Below are 16,152 nucleotides of genomic sequence, written 5' to 3'. Positions count from 1 at the left end.
TATTGTGTTGCTCGTGTTTTAGTGAGATTATATAGTACCTGATAGTCGGAGGGGTGTGTCCACAGGTGTCTTTATGCCAGTCTCTGAGGGAATTAGTCACGGCAGCAGCAGCACGACAGAAGTTCCTCTGACCTCCGGTAAGAGGCTACTTTTTACCACAATTTTCTCACCGAAACCTGCCGGTTGACAAGTGGTCGGGATCCATGTTCGCTTGACCGCTCTGATCCATAGTAAAGCTTCACCTCCGGGAATTTTAAACAAGGAAACACCGTGTGTTTCTGTGGCTAAAGGCCAAAGCTTCCTACCTCCATCTTTCTACTTTGACTTCTCCATTATTAATTGAACAAATTGCCAAAGATTCAGCAACACAGATGTCCAGAATACTGTAATTGCGCGATGAGAAGAGACGACTTTTAGCCGCTAGTGGTGCTGCGCTAATATGTCCCCTTCAACTCGAGACGTCACGCGCACGTGTCATCATACGCATCATCATTCCGCGACGTTTTCAACAAGAAGCTCCGCGGGAAATTTAAAATTGTAATTTAGCAAACTAAATAGGCCGTATTGGCTTGTGTTGCAATGTTAATATTTCATCATTGATATATAAACTATCAGACTGCGTGGTCAGTAGTAGCGGCCTTTAACATATTGGTCTGCAAACAAAAGCGGTCGAAAATGAATGGATGGATTCCTTTTGTGCGGAAAATTATTTACCAAGTAACCGCAACAAACGATTGATTGATTGATTGATTGAAACTTTTATTAGTAGATTGCACAGTACAGTACATATTCCGTACAAACCACCAAATGCTAACACCCGAATAAGGTTTTTAACTTAAGTCGGGGTCCACGTAAATCAATACACGGTACAAATGTATAATATCAGCTTAATACAGTCATCACACAAGTTAATCATCAGAGTATATACATTGAATTATTTACATTTACAAACCAGGTGGTGGGGTTGTTTGGTTGATATCCGCACTTCAGTCATCAACAATTTCCTCATCTGAAAAATGGACACTGAAACAGTGAAGGTTTGGTAGGATATGTACAGCGAGCAGAGAACATCGTGAGTTCGAAAAGCATAAGAACAAGTATATACATTCAATTAAAGTATTTCCTTGAATCACCACAGGGCATATAGTATGCGCCTGCTTTGAATTACTGCCGGGTCAAACTCGCTTCGCAAAATAATTAGCGCATGCTCAGTATTACCACCTGGTCAAACTCGTGACGTCACGATTGACACTTCCCCTGTCATCATTTTCAAAATGGAGGAGGCTGATTTAAATTCCGGTAATTTGAAATCACAGAAAGGGAAGAAGATTAAGAGCTATTTAGTAGGATTTAAGTTCCAAGCTTACATCACATTGAAATTTTTACTGCATGCCTTTGGTAAGTGCCTGAGTGAGAAGAGGTTTTAAGTTAATCAGCGCCCAGGCGGCAATTCAAGGAAATACGGTATTTACAATCTGGGAAAGGGGCTTCACGGTGGAAGAGGGGTTAGTGCGTCTCTGCCTCACAATACAAAGGTCCTGCAGTCCTGGGTTCAATCCCGGGCTCAGGATCTTTCTGTGTGGAGTTTGCATGTTTTCCCCGTGAATGCGTGGGTTCCCTCCGGGTACTCCGGCTTCCTCCCACTTCCAAAGACATGCACCTGGGGATAGTTTGATGGGCAACACTAAATTGTCCCTAGTGTGTGAAAGTTGCCTGTCTATCTGTGTTGGCCCTGCAATGAGTTGGCGACTTGTCCAGGGTGTACACCGCCTACCGCCCGATTGTAGCTGATATAGGGGCCAGAGCCCCTCGCAACCCCAAAAGGGAATAAGCGGTAGAAAATGGATGGATGGACAATCTGGGAAAGGGCTTTATTTTACTGGATTTGTTTTTGATAAATTCTTAAATTATTGCGAAATTAAACAAATATATATTTTTTTTAATATTTCACTCTGTATTAACCATAAGTTGAGTTTTGAACGGCACCACTAACATGGACCCCAACTTAAACAAGTTTAAAAACTTATTTGGGTGTTACCATTTAGTGGTGAATTGTACTGAATATGTACTGAACTGTGAAACCTACTAATAAAAGTATCATCCACAAAAACAAAACAAAAAATGTTCTCATGAAACGTGCTGTACTTGCCTGTGGTTGCAGTGAGAAACCTGAACCAGAGGCGGCAGTAGCGCATCCGAATGAATGTGCTACCGAGAAGAAGAAAAGTAGGCGGGCGGAAGGCGTGGTGACGTGCGCCATGCTCTGTGACGTACTTTGTCACAGAGACTCTGCCGTACGAGGCCCAAATTAATGACGTCAGTTTTTTTTCTGTGGGACACTTATTCATCTTAGATATTATTTGGGAGCAATTTTGGCCCTGGATACAAGCCAACTTGTATCTGTAGCTTTTATTCAAAAACATTTTTTAACCATACCCGCGAAGTAACTTTCCATAATATTTTGCGGTTTTGAAAATTTCAAACACGACCAATTCGACAAAGTCCACGCCGGGATCGGGAGCAGCTACGCGGCCTGTGAAAGGTAAGTTTGTCCGGGTCGTCGGTAAGTCGGCGCCGTGGTCGTAATGGCGGCTGTTCGGCTTCTCGGGTAACTCCTCTCCGCCGCCTGGCAGATGAGTGTAGTTAGCTGAGCTGCTCCCCCGTGTTGCTGACGTCTCTTGACGCGGCGAGCCGAGTGCCAGTGACAGAGTTGTAGACATTTGCTCACCAGAGACTTACACAACGTCGTCCGTCCTGTGAAGCAACTGTTGATTTGAGACATTCAAAGAGTGCACTTTTTGCTCTCATTATTATTATTTTTTTTAGCACATGTTAGCTGAACAAACTCGACGCGCGGTCATAACGTCCTGGCTTCGTTACAAAATACTATTAAGTTTGTTTTGTTTTAATAAAAGGCGCCCCCTTTTAAGGAAAGGCTAAACTTGCAATATGGCGAACGCGGTTTGGTTTTTAGCGCGTTTAAACAGCCCGGGGCCTGCCAATGGCGCGCGATCGTACATAAAAGACGCAAAACCAAGAAGTCTAAAGAGGAAGTTCTCTCTTCATATAAAAAAGAAAAGTGAATGGCAAAACCGTGCGTTTCACAGCACGCCTTAACATTCTGGCGGGATAAAGCTGAAGCATTCCTTATAACTGTTACTGTGCTCATGTTTAAAGTTGAACATAATAAAATTAATATATATCAATCAATCAATCAATGTTCATTTATATAGCCCTAAATCACTAGTGTCTCAAAGGGCTGCACAAACCACAACACAAACCAATATATATATATATATATATATATATATATATATATATATATATATTTAAAGGTGGGCATAACCATCCCAATATTGATATTGCCTAATCCAGTGGTTCTCAAATGGTGGTACGCGTACCCCTGGGAGTACTTGAAGGTATGCCAAGGGGTACTTGAGATTTATTTTTTAATATCCTAAAAATAGCAACAATTCAGATATCCTTTATAGATATATTTATTGAATGATACTTCAACAAAATATGAATGTAAGTTCATAAATTGTGAAAAAAAAATACAACAATGCAATATTCAGTGTTGACAGCCAATTTTTTGTGGACATGTGCCATAAATATTGACATTAAAGATTTCTTTTTTGTGAAGAAATGTTTAGAATTAAGTTCATGAATCCAGATGGATCTCAATTACAATCCCCAAAGAGGACACTTTAAATTGATGATTACTTCTATGTGTAGAAATCTTTATTTATAATAGAATCACTTGTTTATTTTTCAACAAGTTTTTAGTTATTTTTTATATCTTTTTTTCTAAATAGTTCAAGAAAGACCACTACAAATGAGCAATATTTTGCACTGTTATACAATTTAATAAATCAGAAACTGATGACATACTGCTGTTATTTACTTCATCTCTTTTTTTTCAACCAAAAATGCTTTGCTCTGATTAGGGGGTACTTGAATTAAAAAAAATGTTCACAGGGGGTACATCACAGAAATAAGGTTGAGAACCACTGGCCTAATCCATCCAGGGATATTTAAAAAAAATAAAAGACCTCAATTTACAAGATGCATTTGCATTTAAATACATTTGATGCGTGCTTGGCACCCCCACAGCTCGATTTTGACATGTTTCCTCTTAAAAGGAAAACAAAATTTTAAATAAGAACAATAAACAATACATTGAAAATTATAAAAGTATATACCGGTGTATATATATATAAAGGTGGGCGTAACCCACCCAATACTGATTTTACCTAATCTACGGATATTAAAAAAAAACTACCTCAATTTACAAGATGGTTTTGCATTTAAATACATTTAATGTGTGCTTGGCCCCCCAACAGCTCGACTTTAACATGTTTCCTGTTAAAAGGAAAACAACTTTTTAAATAAGATAAATAAACAATACATCGAACATAATAAAATTATGTATATATATAAAGGTGGGTGTAACCCTCCCAATATTGCTATTACCTAATCTAGGGATATTACAAAAGGAAAACAAACAACCTCAAGTTACAAGATGGTTTTGCATTTAAATACATTTAATGTGTACTTGGCCCCCGAACAGCTCGATTTTAACATGACTCCTGTTAAAAGGAAAACAACTTTTTCAGTAAAAATAATAAACAATACATTGAACATAATACAAGTATATATATATCAATGTGGGCGTAACCCACCCAATATGTATATTACCTAATCTAGGGATATTAAAAAAAAGAAAACAAACTACCTCAATTTTCAAGATGGTTTTGCATTTAAATACATTTGTGTGCTTGTCTCCCCAACAGCTCAATTTTAACATGTTTCCTGTTAAAAGGAACAATAAAGAACAATAAACAATAGATTGAACATAATAACATTATATATATATATATATATATATATATATATATATATATATATATAAAGATGGGTGTAACCGTCCCAATATTGGTATTTCCTAATCTAGGGATATTGAAAAAAACAAAAGAAGAAAACAAACTACTTCAAATTACAAGATGGTTTTGCATTTAAATACATTTAATGTGTACTTGGCCCCCGAACAGCTCGATTTTAACATGACTCCTGTTAAAAGGAAAACTACTTTTTAAGTAGGAACAATGAACAATACATTGAACATAATAAAAGTGTATATATATATGTATATATATATATATATACGCATCAAGATGGGCGTAACCCTCCCAGTATTGATATTCCCTAATCCAGGGATATTTAAAAAACTAAACAAAAAGAACTACCTCGATTTACAAGAAAGTTTAGCATTTAAATACATTTAATGTGTGCTTTTCCCCCCAACAGCTTGATTTTAACATCTTTCCTGTTAAAAGGAAAACAACTTTTTAAATAAAATCAATAAACAATACATTGAACATAAAAAAAGTATATATATATATCAAGGTGGGCGTAACCCTCCCAATATTGATATTACCTAATCTAGGGATATTAAAAAAAAAATAATAAAAGAAAACAAACTACCTCAATTTACAAGATGGTTTTGCATTTAAATACATTTAATGTGTACTTGGCCTCTGAACAGCTCGATTTTAACATGACCCCTGTTCAAAGGAAAACAACTTTTTAAGTAAGAACAATAAACAATGCATTGAACATAATAAAATTATTTATAAATATATATATATATATATATATATATATATATATATATATATATATATATATATATATATATATATATATATATATATACATCAAGGTGGGCGTAACCCTCCCAGTATTGATATTCCCTAATCCAGGGATATTTAAAAAACAAAACAAAAAGAACTACCTCGATTTAATGTATACTTGGCCCCCGAACAGCTCGATTTTAACATGACTCCTGTAATAAACAATACCCATCCATCCATCCATCATCTTCCGCTTATCCGAGGTCGGGTCGCGGGGGCAGCAGCCTAAGCAGGGATCAGAGTGATCAGACAAAGAGCAGCTCAAAGACTTCTATGGAATTACAAAAAAATGAACTCAGATTTCCCTTGCCCGGACGCGGGTCACCGGGGCCCCGCTCTGGAGCCAGGCCCGGAGTTGGGGCACGATGGCGAGCGCCTGGTGGCCGGGCCTGTCCCCATGGGACAGGCACAGCCCGAAGAGGCAACGTGGGTCATCCCTCCAATGGGCTCACCACTCATAGGAGGGGCCATAGAGGTCGGGTGCATTGTGAGCTGGGCGACAGCCGAAGGCAATAAACAATACATTGAACATAATAAAAGTATATATATATCAAAGTGGGCGTAACCCACCCAATATTGATATTACCTAATCTAGGGATATTAAAAAAAAAGAAAACAAACTATCTCAATTTACAAGATGGTTTTGCATTTAAATACATTTGTGTGCTTGGCCCCCAAACAGCTCAATTTTAACATGTTTCCTGTTAAAAGGAACAATAAAGAACAATAAACAATGCATTGAACATAATAACATTACATATAAAGGTGGGTGTAACCCTCCCAATATTGATATTTCCTAATCTAGGGATATTAAAAAAAAACAAAAGAAGAAAACAAACTACCCCAAATTACAAGATGGTTTTGCATTTAAATACATTTAATGTGTACTTGGCCCCCGAACAGCTCGATTTTAACATGACTCCTGTTAAAAGGAAAAATACTTTTTAAGTAAGAACAATAAACAATACATTGAACATAATAAAAGTATATATATATCAAGGTGGGTGTAACCCTCCCAGTATTGATATTCCCTAATCCAGGAATATTTAAAAAACAAAACAAAAATAACTACCTCGATTTACAATATAGTTTTGCATTTAAACACATTTAATGTGTGCTTGTCCCCCCAACAGCTCGATTTTAACATGTTTCCTGTTAAAAGGAAAACAACTTTTTAAATAAAATCAATAAACAATACATTGAACATAAAAAAAGTATATATATATCAAAGTGGGCGTAACCCTCCCAATATTGATATTACCTAATCTAGGGATATTTAAAAAAAACAATAAAAGAAAACAAACTACCTCAATTTACAAGATGGTTTTGCATTTAAATACATTTAATGTGTACTTGGCCTCTGAACAGCTCGATTTTAACATGACTCCTGTTAAAAGGAAAACAACTTTTTAAGTAAGAACAATAAACAATACATTGAACATAATAAAAGTATATATATATCAAGGTGGGCATAATCCTCCCAATATTGATATTACCTAATCCAGGGATATAGAAAAAAAAACTGTACCTCAATTACACAATGGTTTTGCATTTAAATACATTTAACGTGTGCTTTGCCCCCGAACAGCTCAATTTTAATATGTTTCCTGTTAAAAGGAAAACAACTAACTTTTTAAATAAGAACAGTAGTGATGGGTTGATGAGGCGTCATGAAGCGTTTCGACACATTGCAAAACTGTATTTATACTGTGTCAATACTGTGTCACTAAATACTGACATCTGCTGGACATTAAAAATCCCTACAGGCAACCTATGGACCGACTCAACTGACACTGATTTCATGACCTAGTACATGAGTCGGGAACCTTTTTGGCTAAGAGAGCCATACAAGCCAAATATTTTTAAAAGTATTTCCGTAAGAGCCATATAAGACCAACATTTTTAGAGTATATGTTTGGTGCTAGCGGGGGTGTAAAATGTAGCCAGGAAGAGTTAGAGATGCATGGGTTTCTGGGTATTGGTTTTGCTCTATTTATGTTGTATTACAGTGAGGATGTTCTGCCGAAATGTGTTTGTCATTCTTGTTTGGTGTGGGTTCACAGTGTGGCGCACATTAGTAAGTTTGTTAAAGTTGTTTATATCACAACCTTCAGTGTGACCTGTATGGCTGTTGAACACTACTGATAGTCTCACACACACACACACACACACACTAGGTGCGGTGATATCACAATCTGCATTTGACCCATCCCTTTTTTCCATCCCCTGGGAGGTGAGGGGAGCAGTGAGCAGCAGCGGTGGTCGCGATCGGGTATCATTTTGGTGATTTAACCCCCAATTCCAACCCCTAATGCTGAGTGCAAAGCGGGGAGGTAACGGGTCCCATTTTTATAGTCTGGTATGACTCGGTCAGGGTTTGAACTCACAACCTACTGGTCTCAGGGCGGACACTCTGACAACAAGGCAACTGAACGGGTAATTACAATTTCAGAAAAAAATTGCACTTTTATGCACTGCAGTGGACGATAGCCTTTAGGAGGTTAAAATGACAATGCAAGGCTCTGCCAATGTGTTTACACTGGTTCAATGAACTCTTTTTTGTTTTTGTTGTATTTAATATGCCTCAAAACTATTAAAGTCTCTTCCAAGTTTCTAACTGAAACTTGGAAACTGAAACAGTTAAATACCACTTTCTTATGTAGTGGACATCTATGGTATTAATTTCCAGCTGCTTTTCAGTGAAACACACCATCAGCAGCTTTTAAATATTTTCATTAAAAAAATGTCCGTTCTTTAGCTAATATATATATGCCATTATACTCATTGTGCTTCAGTATGATGCAGACTAGCAGTTATACCCTCAAATTGCTTTGCCAACTTGGCTATACCCTCAGTCATGTTTTTTGACAGTTTATTTTTTATTTTAATGTATATCATCCACTTCTTCTCAGTGCTGTCCTTCACACCCATTGTCACCCTTCCCATGATTGGAAAACACATTTATGTTGATCTCTAGCAATAAGTTAATGCTGACGAGTAAGATTGGGCAGATCCTTTGGGGTTTATTGTGACATTTGCTACACCAATGCTTGTAAATCCAATTTTTGCTCGCAACTTAGAGCCTAACAATTAGCCAAGAGACAGCGCTTATCTCAAAACACTCTTAAGTTGGGGCACTCAAGTTAAGGTACTACTTTATGTTGTTTACAAACTTAGGGTAAGTAATTGGACAGGAGGGTTTTGGGGGGAAAATTGTCAAAGAATTTGAATCAGAACTAAAGGTATTCATGGCTAGTGATAACAATGATGTCTTTAAATAGTGTGATTATGCCTTAGCCAATAACACATTTTGCTGGACGATATTTTGTTGTGAGTAGGGCTGTGTATTTGAGAAGAGATCTTGTTCCAAGTTTAGTCTTTTTTGCACGAGTGAGGCAACAGTGGATCGTGAGATTGACAGGCAGATCGATTTGCCGTCTGCAGTGATGCGGACCCTGTATTGATCCGTTGCGGTGTAGAAGGAACTGAGCCGGAAAGCAAAGTTCTCAATCAACCTGTCGATCTAAGTTCTATCCTCACTTATGGTCATGAGCTTTGGGTTGTGACTGAAAGGAAAAGATCATGTAACAAATGGCCAAAATTACTTTCCTCCATCGAGTGACGGGGCTCTCATTTAGAGAGAGGGTGAGAGCTCTCTCATTCAAGAGGAGATCAGAGTAAAGCCGCTGCGCCTCTATGTCTCGCAGCTGGCCCTAATCCGCCTTGGGTTCTCCCGGTGGAAGCTGGACGAAGTGGCTGGGGAGAGGGAAGTCTGGGTTTCTCTGCTTAGGTTGCTGACCCCGTGACCCAACGTCAGATAAAAGCGGAAAAATCTTGATAGATGGAAGATATATTGTTCCACAATTATTGCTGAATATTATTTTCAGCTTTATTTTCAGACCAAATTAAGCACTAATGTAATCATATAATCGTAATAAACCAATAATTATTTACAAAAGCCATTAACTTAGATTTTTTAATTAGATTTGTTTTTACTTTGTAATTGGAAGGTCAATATCTTTGAATTATCCTAAATAGATGAACAAACAATGAAATTAGAATGGACTTGCATCTTGAATTGCAGTTTTTACCTCGTTGAAAAACTGGGTAGGTGATTGGTTGTTGGTTTTTGTTGCTATCACTTTCCAACAAATTGAATATACTTGCTCGTTTGTCTTTGTTGACAGATTCTTCTTGGACAGTCGTTTGAAGCCAAAATATTCCCACACGGGACATTTGCCTTTGTAATCAAAGTTTTTCCCTCATACTTTTTGTTACGTTGCGCTGCTTCTTATTAGCGACTACCATGGCCTGTGTGTAAGCTAGTTGTCCCGCCTCCACACATCGAGACACAGATTGTGGATGACTGACGAGCATTCGCTGCGTTCATTTAACCCTCCTGCACCATGTTTTAAAGTGAGAGATGACGAAAACAAGCACACATAGACGTAGAAAATGAAGAGTGGAAGAGTTATTGAGTTAATTTAAATCTTTCTTTAGATTAATTGATTTATGTATTATCAGCTCAGACCTAGGTGAAATATATGTGAGCAAACTAATGATCGCATTGTCACAAACGGATGATAGCGACTTCACACTTTCAAGGTTTCCCGCTGCACCGGCTAATCTAAAGTCTTAACAAGCTGCTCCGCTTAGTTCTGCCTTTGTCAGTAGTCTCTGCTGCACCTAGCTTTGTCTCACCCACAGAACCATCTGATTGGTTACATGCAGAGCGGTAACAGCAAATCAGCAGAGCGTATTCGGAGCGCATGTAACAGCCAATCAGCAGTGCGTATTCAGAGTCAGTACTGAGGCAGGCAGAGAGGAGAGATGGTGGGAACAGCAGAAAAGTGTTTAGCAGGTGAGCATAATGCAGCGGACTCTCCCAAATTATAATAAACACTTCCAAGTCAACTACTAGTAACATACCTATGAGCCCGTTGACGTTCTAGAAACATAAGCGGCAGCTCAGCTCGCTCGCAATCCTTGAGGTGAAGGCGAATTAACTTTCAGCGTAACGTCAGCTCACTGTGCTGTGTGTGCGTGCGTGTGTTACGGACAGCAAAGCATTGTCCATCTGAGTGAAAGACAAGCATTATTGACCTACAGTTAACAACTAAGTTATTTCACTTGACCTTTTTCTGTGTTGAAGCAGCAAAAAATGACACTATTAAATGAAGAGTTTCTGTCTCTACTAGTTGTTTTAATAATGTAACTGCATCAAAAAGCCTACATGAACTTCACGGTGTTCAGGGATGAATAGTCTCCTATTTTTTCAGCTATAGTTACAATAATTATTAGTAATGTAGCAGCTTAGTTTTGAATGACAAGATCCTTGCTATCACATGTTGAAAAAATAAAACATTTACATAATAAAAATCTATTTCAGGCTTCCCAAATGCTGTAATAAATTAAGCATGACGAGTTGAGCATATGTCAGCATCTGGCCCCACTTTTAACTCTTTTTTTTTAAAAACGCTTTTTGACTTACTTATACCATAAGATATAAGTAAGTCTGTCAGTTACTTATACCATAAGTAAGTCATTAATTTGTCTTTGTAAGTCATTATTCTGACTTCGTAAGCCATTATTTTGTCATTATTTTGACTTAGTAAGTTACTAAGTCATAATAATGATGTACTTAGTATCTCAGGTAACTAGGACTGTTTTGAGATATATATCGTATATCGCCATTCAGCAAATGGAGTGAAAAACACAACCGAAAGTTGTATGGTTGTTCATTCGACGAAGCCTGCCTAATTCACCACTACTTCACCACAGTCTGTAGTCTATTGCCCCCCCACCGTGGTGGCGGCGACATGAAGGCGACAGGCCGAGATACACTGTTCTTCACACCCACCCACCCCCTTCCCCGGTCCTTCCACTGTGGGAAACATTCACTTTCATCGATTGATTAATTTTCTATACTGACTGTCAATTTTAAGGCTGTTGTGAGTAGGTGCTAGGTATTGACAAGGACTTTACAATACATATTTTTTAAATATTCTGCTCTTAAAATTATTTGCTGTTGTCAAGACTTTGAAAACATTTGTAAGAGCAATGCAGTCAATAGGTGACACAATTAGTCATGCTATTTGTGAATTTCTGGCTAAATATTAGGAATGCACCAAAATGAAAATTATTGTTCAAAACCGAAAATGAGGAAGGCAAACCCAAAACACCAAAATAATTTGATGATGTCAATAATTTGTACCATGGCATTTATGACTATGACTGTGTACTAAGTTCACTAAAATTAAAGCATTGCGATTGCACAAATTAATGTTTATCCTAATGACATTTTTTATTTACCATAGGTATTACAGCAAAATGATGTAATAAACAAATACAGGCTTCATACTAAATGGGGCACCAGACAATTATCTTTTTTTTTTCTTTTTTTTTTTATGGTGTGTTTTCTGTTCTGCAACGTTGTTTCAGTGATGAGTTTTTTGGTGTATCATTACAAAAAACGTGAGATTTCAGACCACAGATCGTGTTCTTTGGTGATGGGCTTTTTTCTGGTGCATTTGTTAGTATGGCTTCTCGTCCCAAGGTCCTGGATCTAGTTTTTAATGCAAAGATGTCTGGGTTGTTTTTTTTTCATTTTAGATGTCACTTGGTGGTTCTCCTGTGACCGTCGTCCAGCTGCCAGGGGGCCAGTTACAGGTGCAAGGAGTGATCCAGTCTCCTCAGTCGTCGGTCATTCAGGCTCCACAGGTGCAGACTTCGCAGGTCAGACCTCCATTTGTGTTGCTTACCATTGTCCGTCAAACAAATCAATAAGTCATCACAGTCTAACAAAAGTGAGCACACTCCTCACATTTTGACGTTTCACAGAGTTAGAATTGGGCGGGGTCATTGGCTCACCGCATGTGTACAGCGTAGCCGACTGTATTGTAATCACTCCTCCACAGTTACATTTCCCAAACTAGTAATGGAAAGAAAGACTCCAAAATAATCTACAAAGTCAAAATACAGACATGTCTTTAGTTGAAACCGATTCCTATTTCTTATCTGATACAAATAACATGAGAATTTGTAAACAAGAACTTGGAGTTTGTTTAATAAACCCACAATGTATGTATCTGTTCTTCATTAAGTGTTGAAATATCTGCTTATACAATTCAGTGCTATATGGGAATTTAAATTAACTCTGTTGTTTTTGGGAGACTGTAGGGTAACAATACTAATACTATAAAATGAAACTTGCATATAGGTTAGAGTAGTCAGTGTACATCTTGGAAAACAGTATAGATTAACTGTCCTAACAAAATAAGTACACACACTGCCATTATTGTCTAAATAAGTGGAAAACGGTGAAACCTCACATTGAACAAATTGGCTTTTGTGTGACTATTGTGATCATCAATATCTAGCACTGGCTTAAACCTCTTGAGCATGGAATTGAGTAGAGCTCCAGAGGTTGTTACTGGAATCCTCTTTCCTGTGGACACTTTGCGCTCCTCTACCTTCTTTCGTTCCGTTTCCACACAGACGTTCAAGGGTTCGGCCTTGGAGGCGACATACATGGCCGCTCCATCACCTTCAACTTCTTCAACTTAGCATTTCATCTCGGAGGTGTGTTTGGACTCCTTATTTAGTCAGAAAACTGCTATGCAGCCCAGTTTGTCAGGAGTAAGGTATCATGCTCTGCCTTATAATGTGACAGTCGTTTTTGGGAATTCATGTTTTCCCTGACAACCTGGAAGCACTCATGCGGCCCAGAACATAAAAATACTATACCACCAACAACACGACTGACTATAAAACACAATTATCTTGCTACTCACTTGTGTATTTAGCTATTTAGACAATAATGGCTTGGTGTCAGGGCTGGGCGATATGGACCAAAACTAATAGACAGAATGGTGGTATTGTCTCAAATATATACCGCTTTCTGGAATATCCTGGTATTAACTGTAATACCGGTATACCGCCCAGTCTTACTTGGTGTTGAGTCATTTTCATTGAATCATAAATCTATGCTGCTGTACAAGCTATACATTGACTAATCTAAATTATATCTAAGTTTACTTCCAATATTATTGTCCTTCAAGAAGCTTTACTTTCAAAAAAATGGTTGCTAAAATGTAAGTGTAGGTGCCAGCTAATGCTATTTGTAGGCTTTGTGGTTTTTATTTTCTTTGCATGACAAATAACTTATTGGTGATTGACGGCAATGTGAGTCACATGGAGTGTGGTACGTTAGCAGTAGTAAAATCAGCTGTTCATCGATAATTTTTATGAATTGACTGAAAAGGTAAACGGAGAAGTCCTACTTTGATGACCGCATGTATATTTATATTTTTGTGTCTTTCTTGGCATCTCTGGATCTAAGTTGAAGGTCAAAGATGGACAACATTACGGTTTATGGCGATAACCTTTGACTATACAAGTGAGAGGCATGATTTATAATCTAGAATGAACTGTGATCAACTCAGAGTCGATGCAGCAGCCCAGTATGTAAATAGCTGCATAAACTATGAAGCAGCCCTTGGCATCAATAAGCATAGCGTTGTTTGACGGGTACGATTTTCATTCCTCACATGGTCTTTGATTCATCTTTGTACCTCGTTGTGGTGGATTTAATGGATTTACTCTCATTAGCTTTTGCTACCTCTTACTTTCTGTATTTAACAACTTAGAATGTATATAAAAAGGAAAAACATGTGTGCTTGTCTTACATAGGGATTGTGAATGAAAAGCAACATTCACAAAAAAGTGCAGTTGCCCTTTAAACGTTTTGTCCATTCAGAAGCCAGATCAGGCAAATGCTGACAAAAACCAAGGATAATTTCTTATGAGAGCAAAGGTCAATCAAAATAGCAGCAATAAATACAATTTTCTAAGCTATCTAACTTCCTCAAAATAAAAGATGCACTGTGGTCGATTTTACCTGTTTGCAATTCTAGAGAGCTACTGTGATATACTCATTGTATGTTTCTGTGTTATGAATTCATTGTCAATATGTAAGCTGTTTATTAAATTGTATATTATTTAATGAAAGTGGCACAGACACGTATGTTTGTGTAATTGACGTTTGTTATTGTTTCTTTCTTCTTTGTCCTGCAAATTGACGCTGCTTCACACCTGAAGTTCCTATTGGTTGAATAAAGTACTTTAATTGATATAGACAATGTTTAGCTTGTAGACTTTGGTTAAAATTTTGCAAAATTAGCAACTGATGTCTCTTAACGAGATTAGGGTGAAATGTTCCCACACTTAACATGTTTTCACCCGCAATGTTGTTGCTACTAGCCACGCTCACTCGTTCATGCTCATCTCCATCCACGATGACATCACTATCACTGACCAATGAAATGTGAGGAGTGTACTTTTTTGCTTTTTTAAAACACTATGGTTCCTTGGCTGACGACTCCCCTCACATGTTTGTGATAAAGGGTTCAGATAGCGACGAGTCACATGATTCTTCAGACAGTGGAGTTACACCGCAAAAAACCAGAGAGCTACTGGCCAGACGGCCGTCATACAGGTTAGACTAGCAAAAACTCATTTTCACGCAACATAAAGAAGAGTGTATTTACCACCTCACTTGATGACTCTAGAAAAATCCTCAATGAACTTTCATCCGAGGGACTACCACCCAACGAGGGGAAGGACAGCTCAACCACCTCAGGAGTGTCGGGTGTGACCATACCTGCACCCATCTACCAGACCACCACTGGCCAGTACAGTGTGTACCTCGCCTCTCTTGCACGTACATTAAATAACTGGACTGCTTTAAAACCTTTTACTGATCTGTGTTTGTTAGTTACCGTAACTCCGAATGGAACCATCCAGCTGACAAACCCAGGACCTGATGGCGTTCAGGAACTGCAGGTGGCCATGGCCAACCCTACTGGAGGCCAGCAGGGGACAACCATCCTCCAGTATGCTCAGACCCCCGACGGCCAGCAGATATTGGTACCAAGTAACCAGGTCGTTGTGCAGGGTGAGGATATTGTCTCCTTTATGAAGTGTTGTGGACATGGTCTGGCAGCATCAATCTGTGACAAAATATCTCCCCATTTTTCCAAGATACAGGAGGAGAAGTACAAACGTACCAAATTCGGACAGCGCCGACATCAGGCTCATTGTCTCAAGCCTTAGTGATGGCCTCATCCCTAGGTCTGTCTCAGAGCAAACCTGATGATCCAACAATGAAGAGGGAAATTAGGCTTGCAAAAAACAGGTAAAAAGACGCAAAGTTGTAACACATGCTGTTGGAACCTAATTAAGGATGCCCCTATTTACATTCTTCACTTCTGATCCCAATACCTGAATTTGGATATCTGACAATACTATTCTAATACCAGAAGTTAATTTGCTTTTACATTGTTATTATTATCGTTATTGTTAATTTTATATGAGGCTTTAGTAAACTCCTCTACAGGCAAGTAAGATATGCACAATGTATGCAAGTACCAAAAGGCAACTTGGGGTAAGTATGAAGTCA

At 38.1% G+C, this 16,152-nt stretch overlaps 1 protein-coding gene across 2 annotated transcripts in view; it reads left to right on the top strand.

Annotated features, from left to right (window-relative positions):
- Positions 1-2,232: 2,232 nt before the first annotated feature.
- Positions 2,233-16,152, top strand: part of atf1 (activating transcription factor 1) — an 18,988-nt gene continuing 5,068 nt past the window's right edge. Inside the window, exons 1-6 of one of the 2 annotated variants that reach the window (XM_061875167.1) lie at positions 2,233-2,542; positions 12,306-12,428; positions 15,098-15,189; positions 15,263-15,390; positions 15,469-15,648; positions 15,735-15,888. In XM_061875167.1, coding sequence (XP_061731151.1) covers positions 12,306-12,428; positions 15,098-15,189; positions 15,263-15,390; positions 15,469-15,648; positions 15,735-15,888 — 677 coding nt within the window. In that variant the 5' untranslated portion in view covers positions 2,233-2,542. The remainder of the gene's footprint in view (positions 2,543-12,305; positions 12,429-15,097; positions 15,190-15,262; positions 15,391-15,468; positions 15,649-15,734; positions 15,889-16,152) is intronic. The other variant, XM_061875169.1, reaches the window with a different exon arrangement.

The sequence above is a fragment of the Nerophis ophidion genome, linkage group LG16 (genome assembly GCF_033978795.1).
Source record: "Nerophis ophidion isolate RoL-2023_Sa linkage group LG16, RoL_Noph_v1.0, whole genome shotgun sequence".
Taxonomy (NCBI): domain Eukaryota; kingdom Metazoa; phylum Chordata; class Actinopteri; order Syngnathiformes; family Syngnathidae; genus Nerophis; species Nerophis ophidion.
The sequence above is the reverse complement of the archived record's forward strand: the minus strand, read 5'-3'. Positions and strand labels throughout refer to the sequence as shown.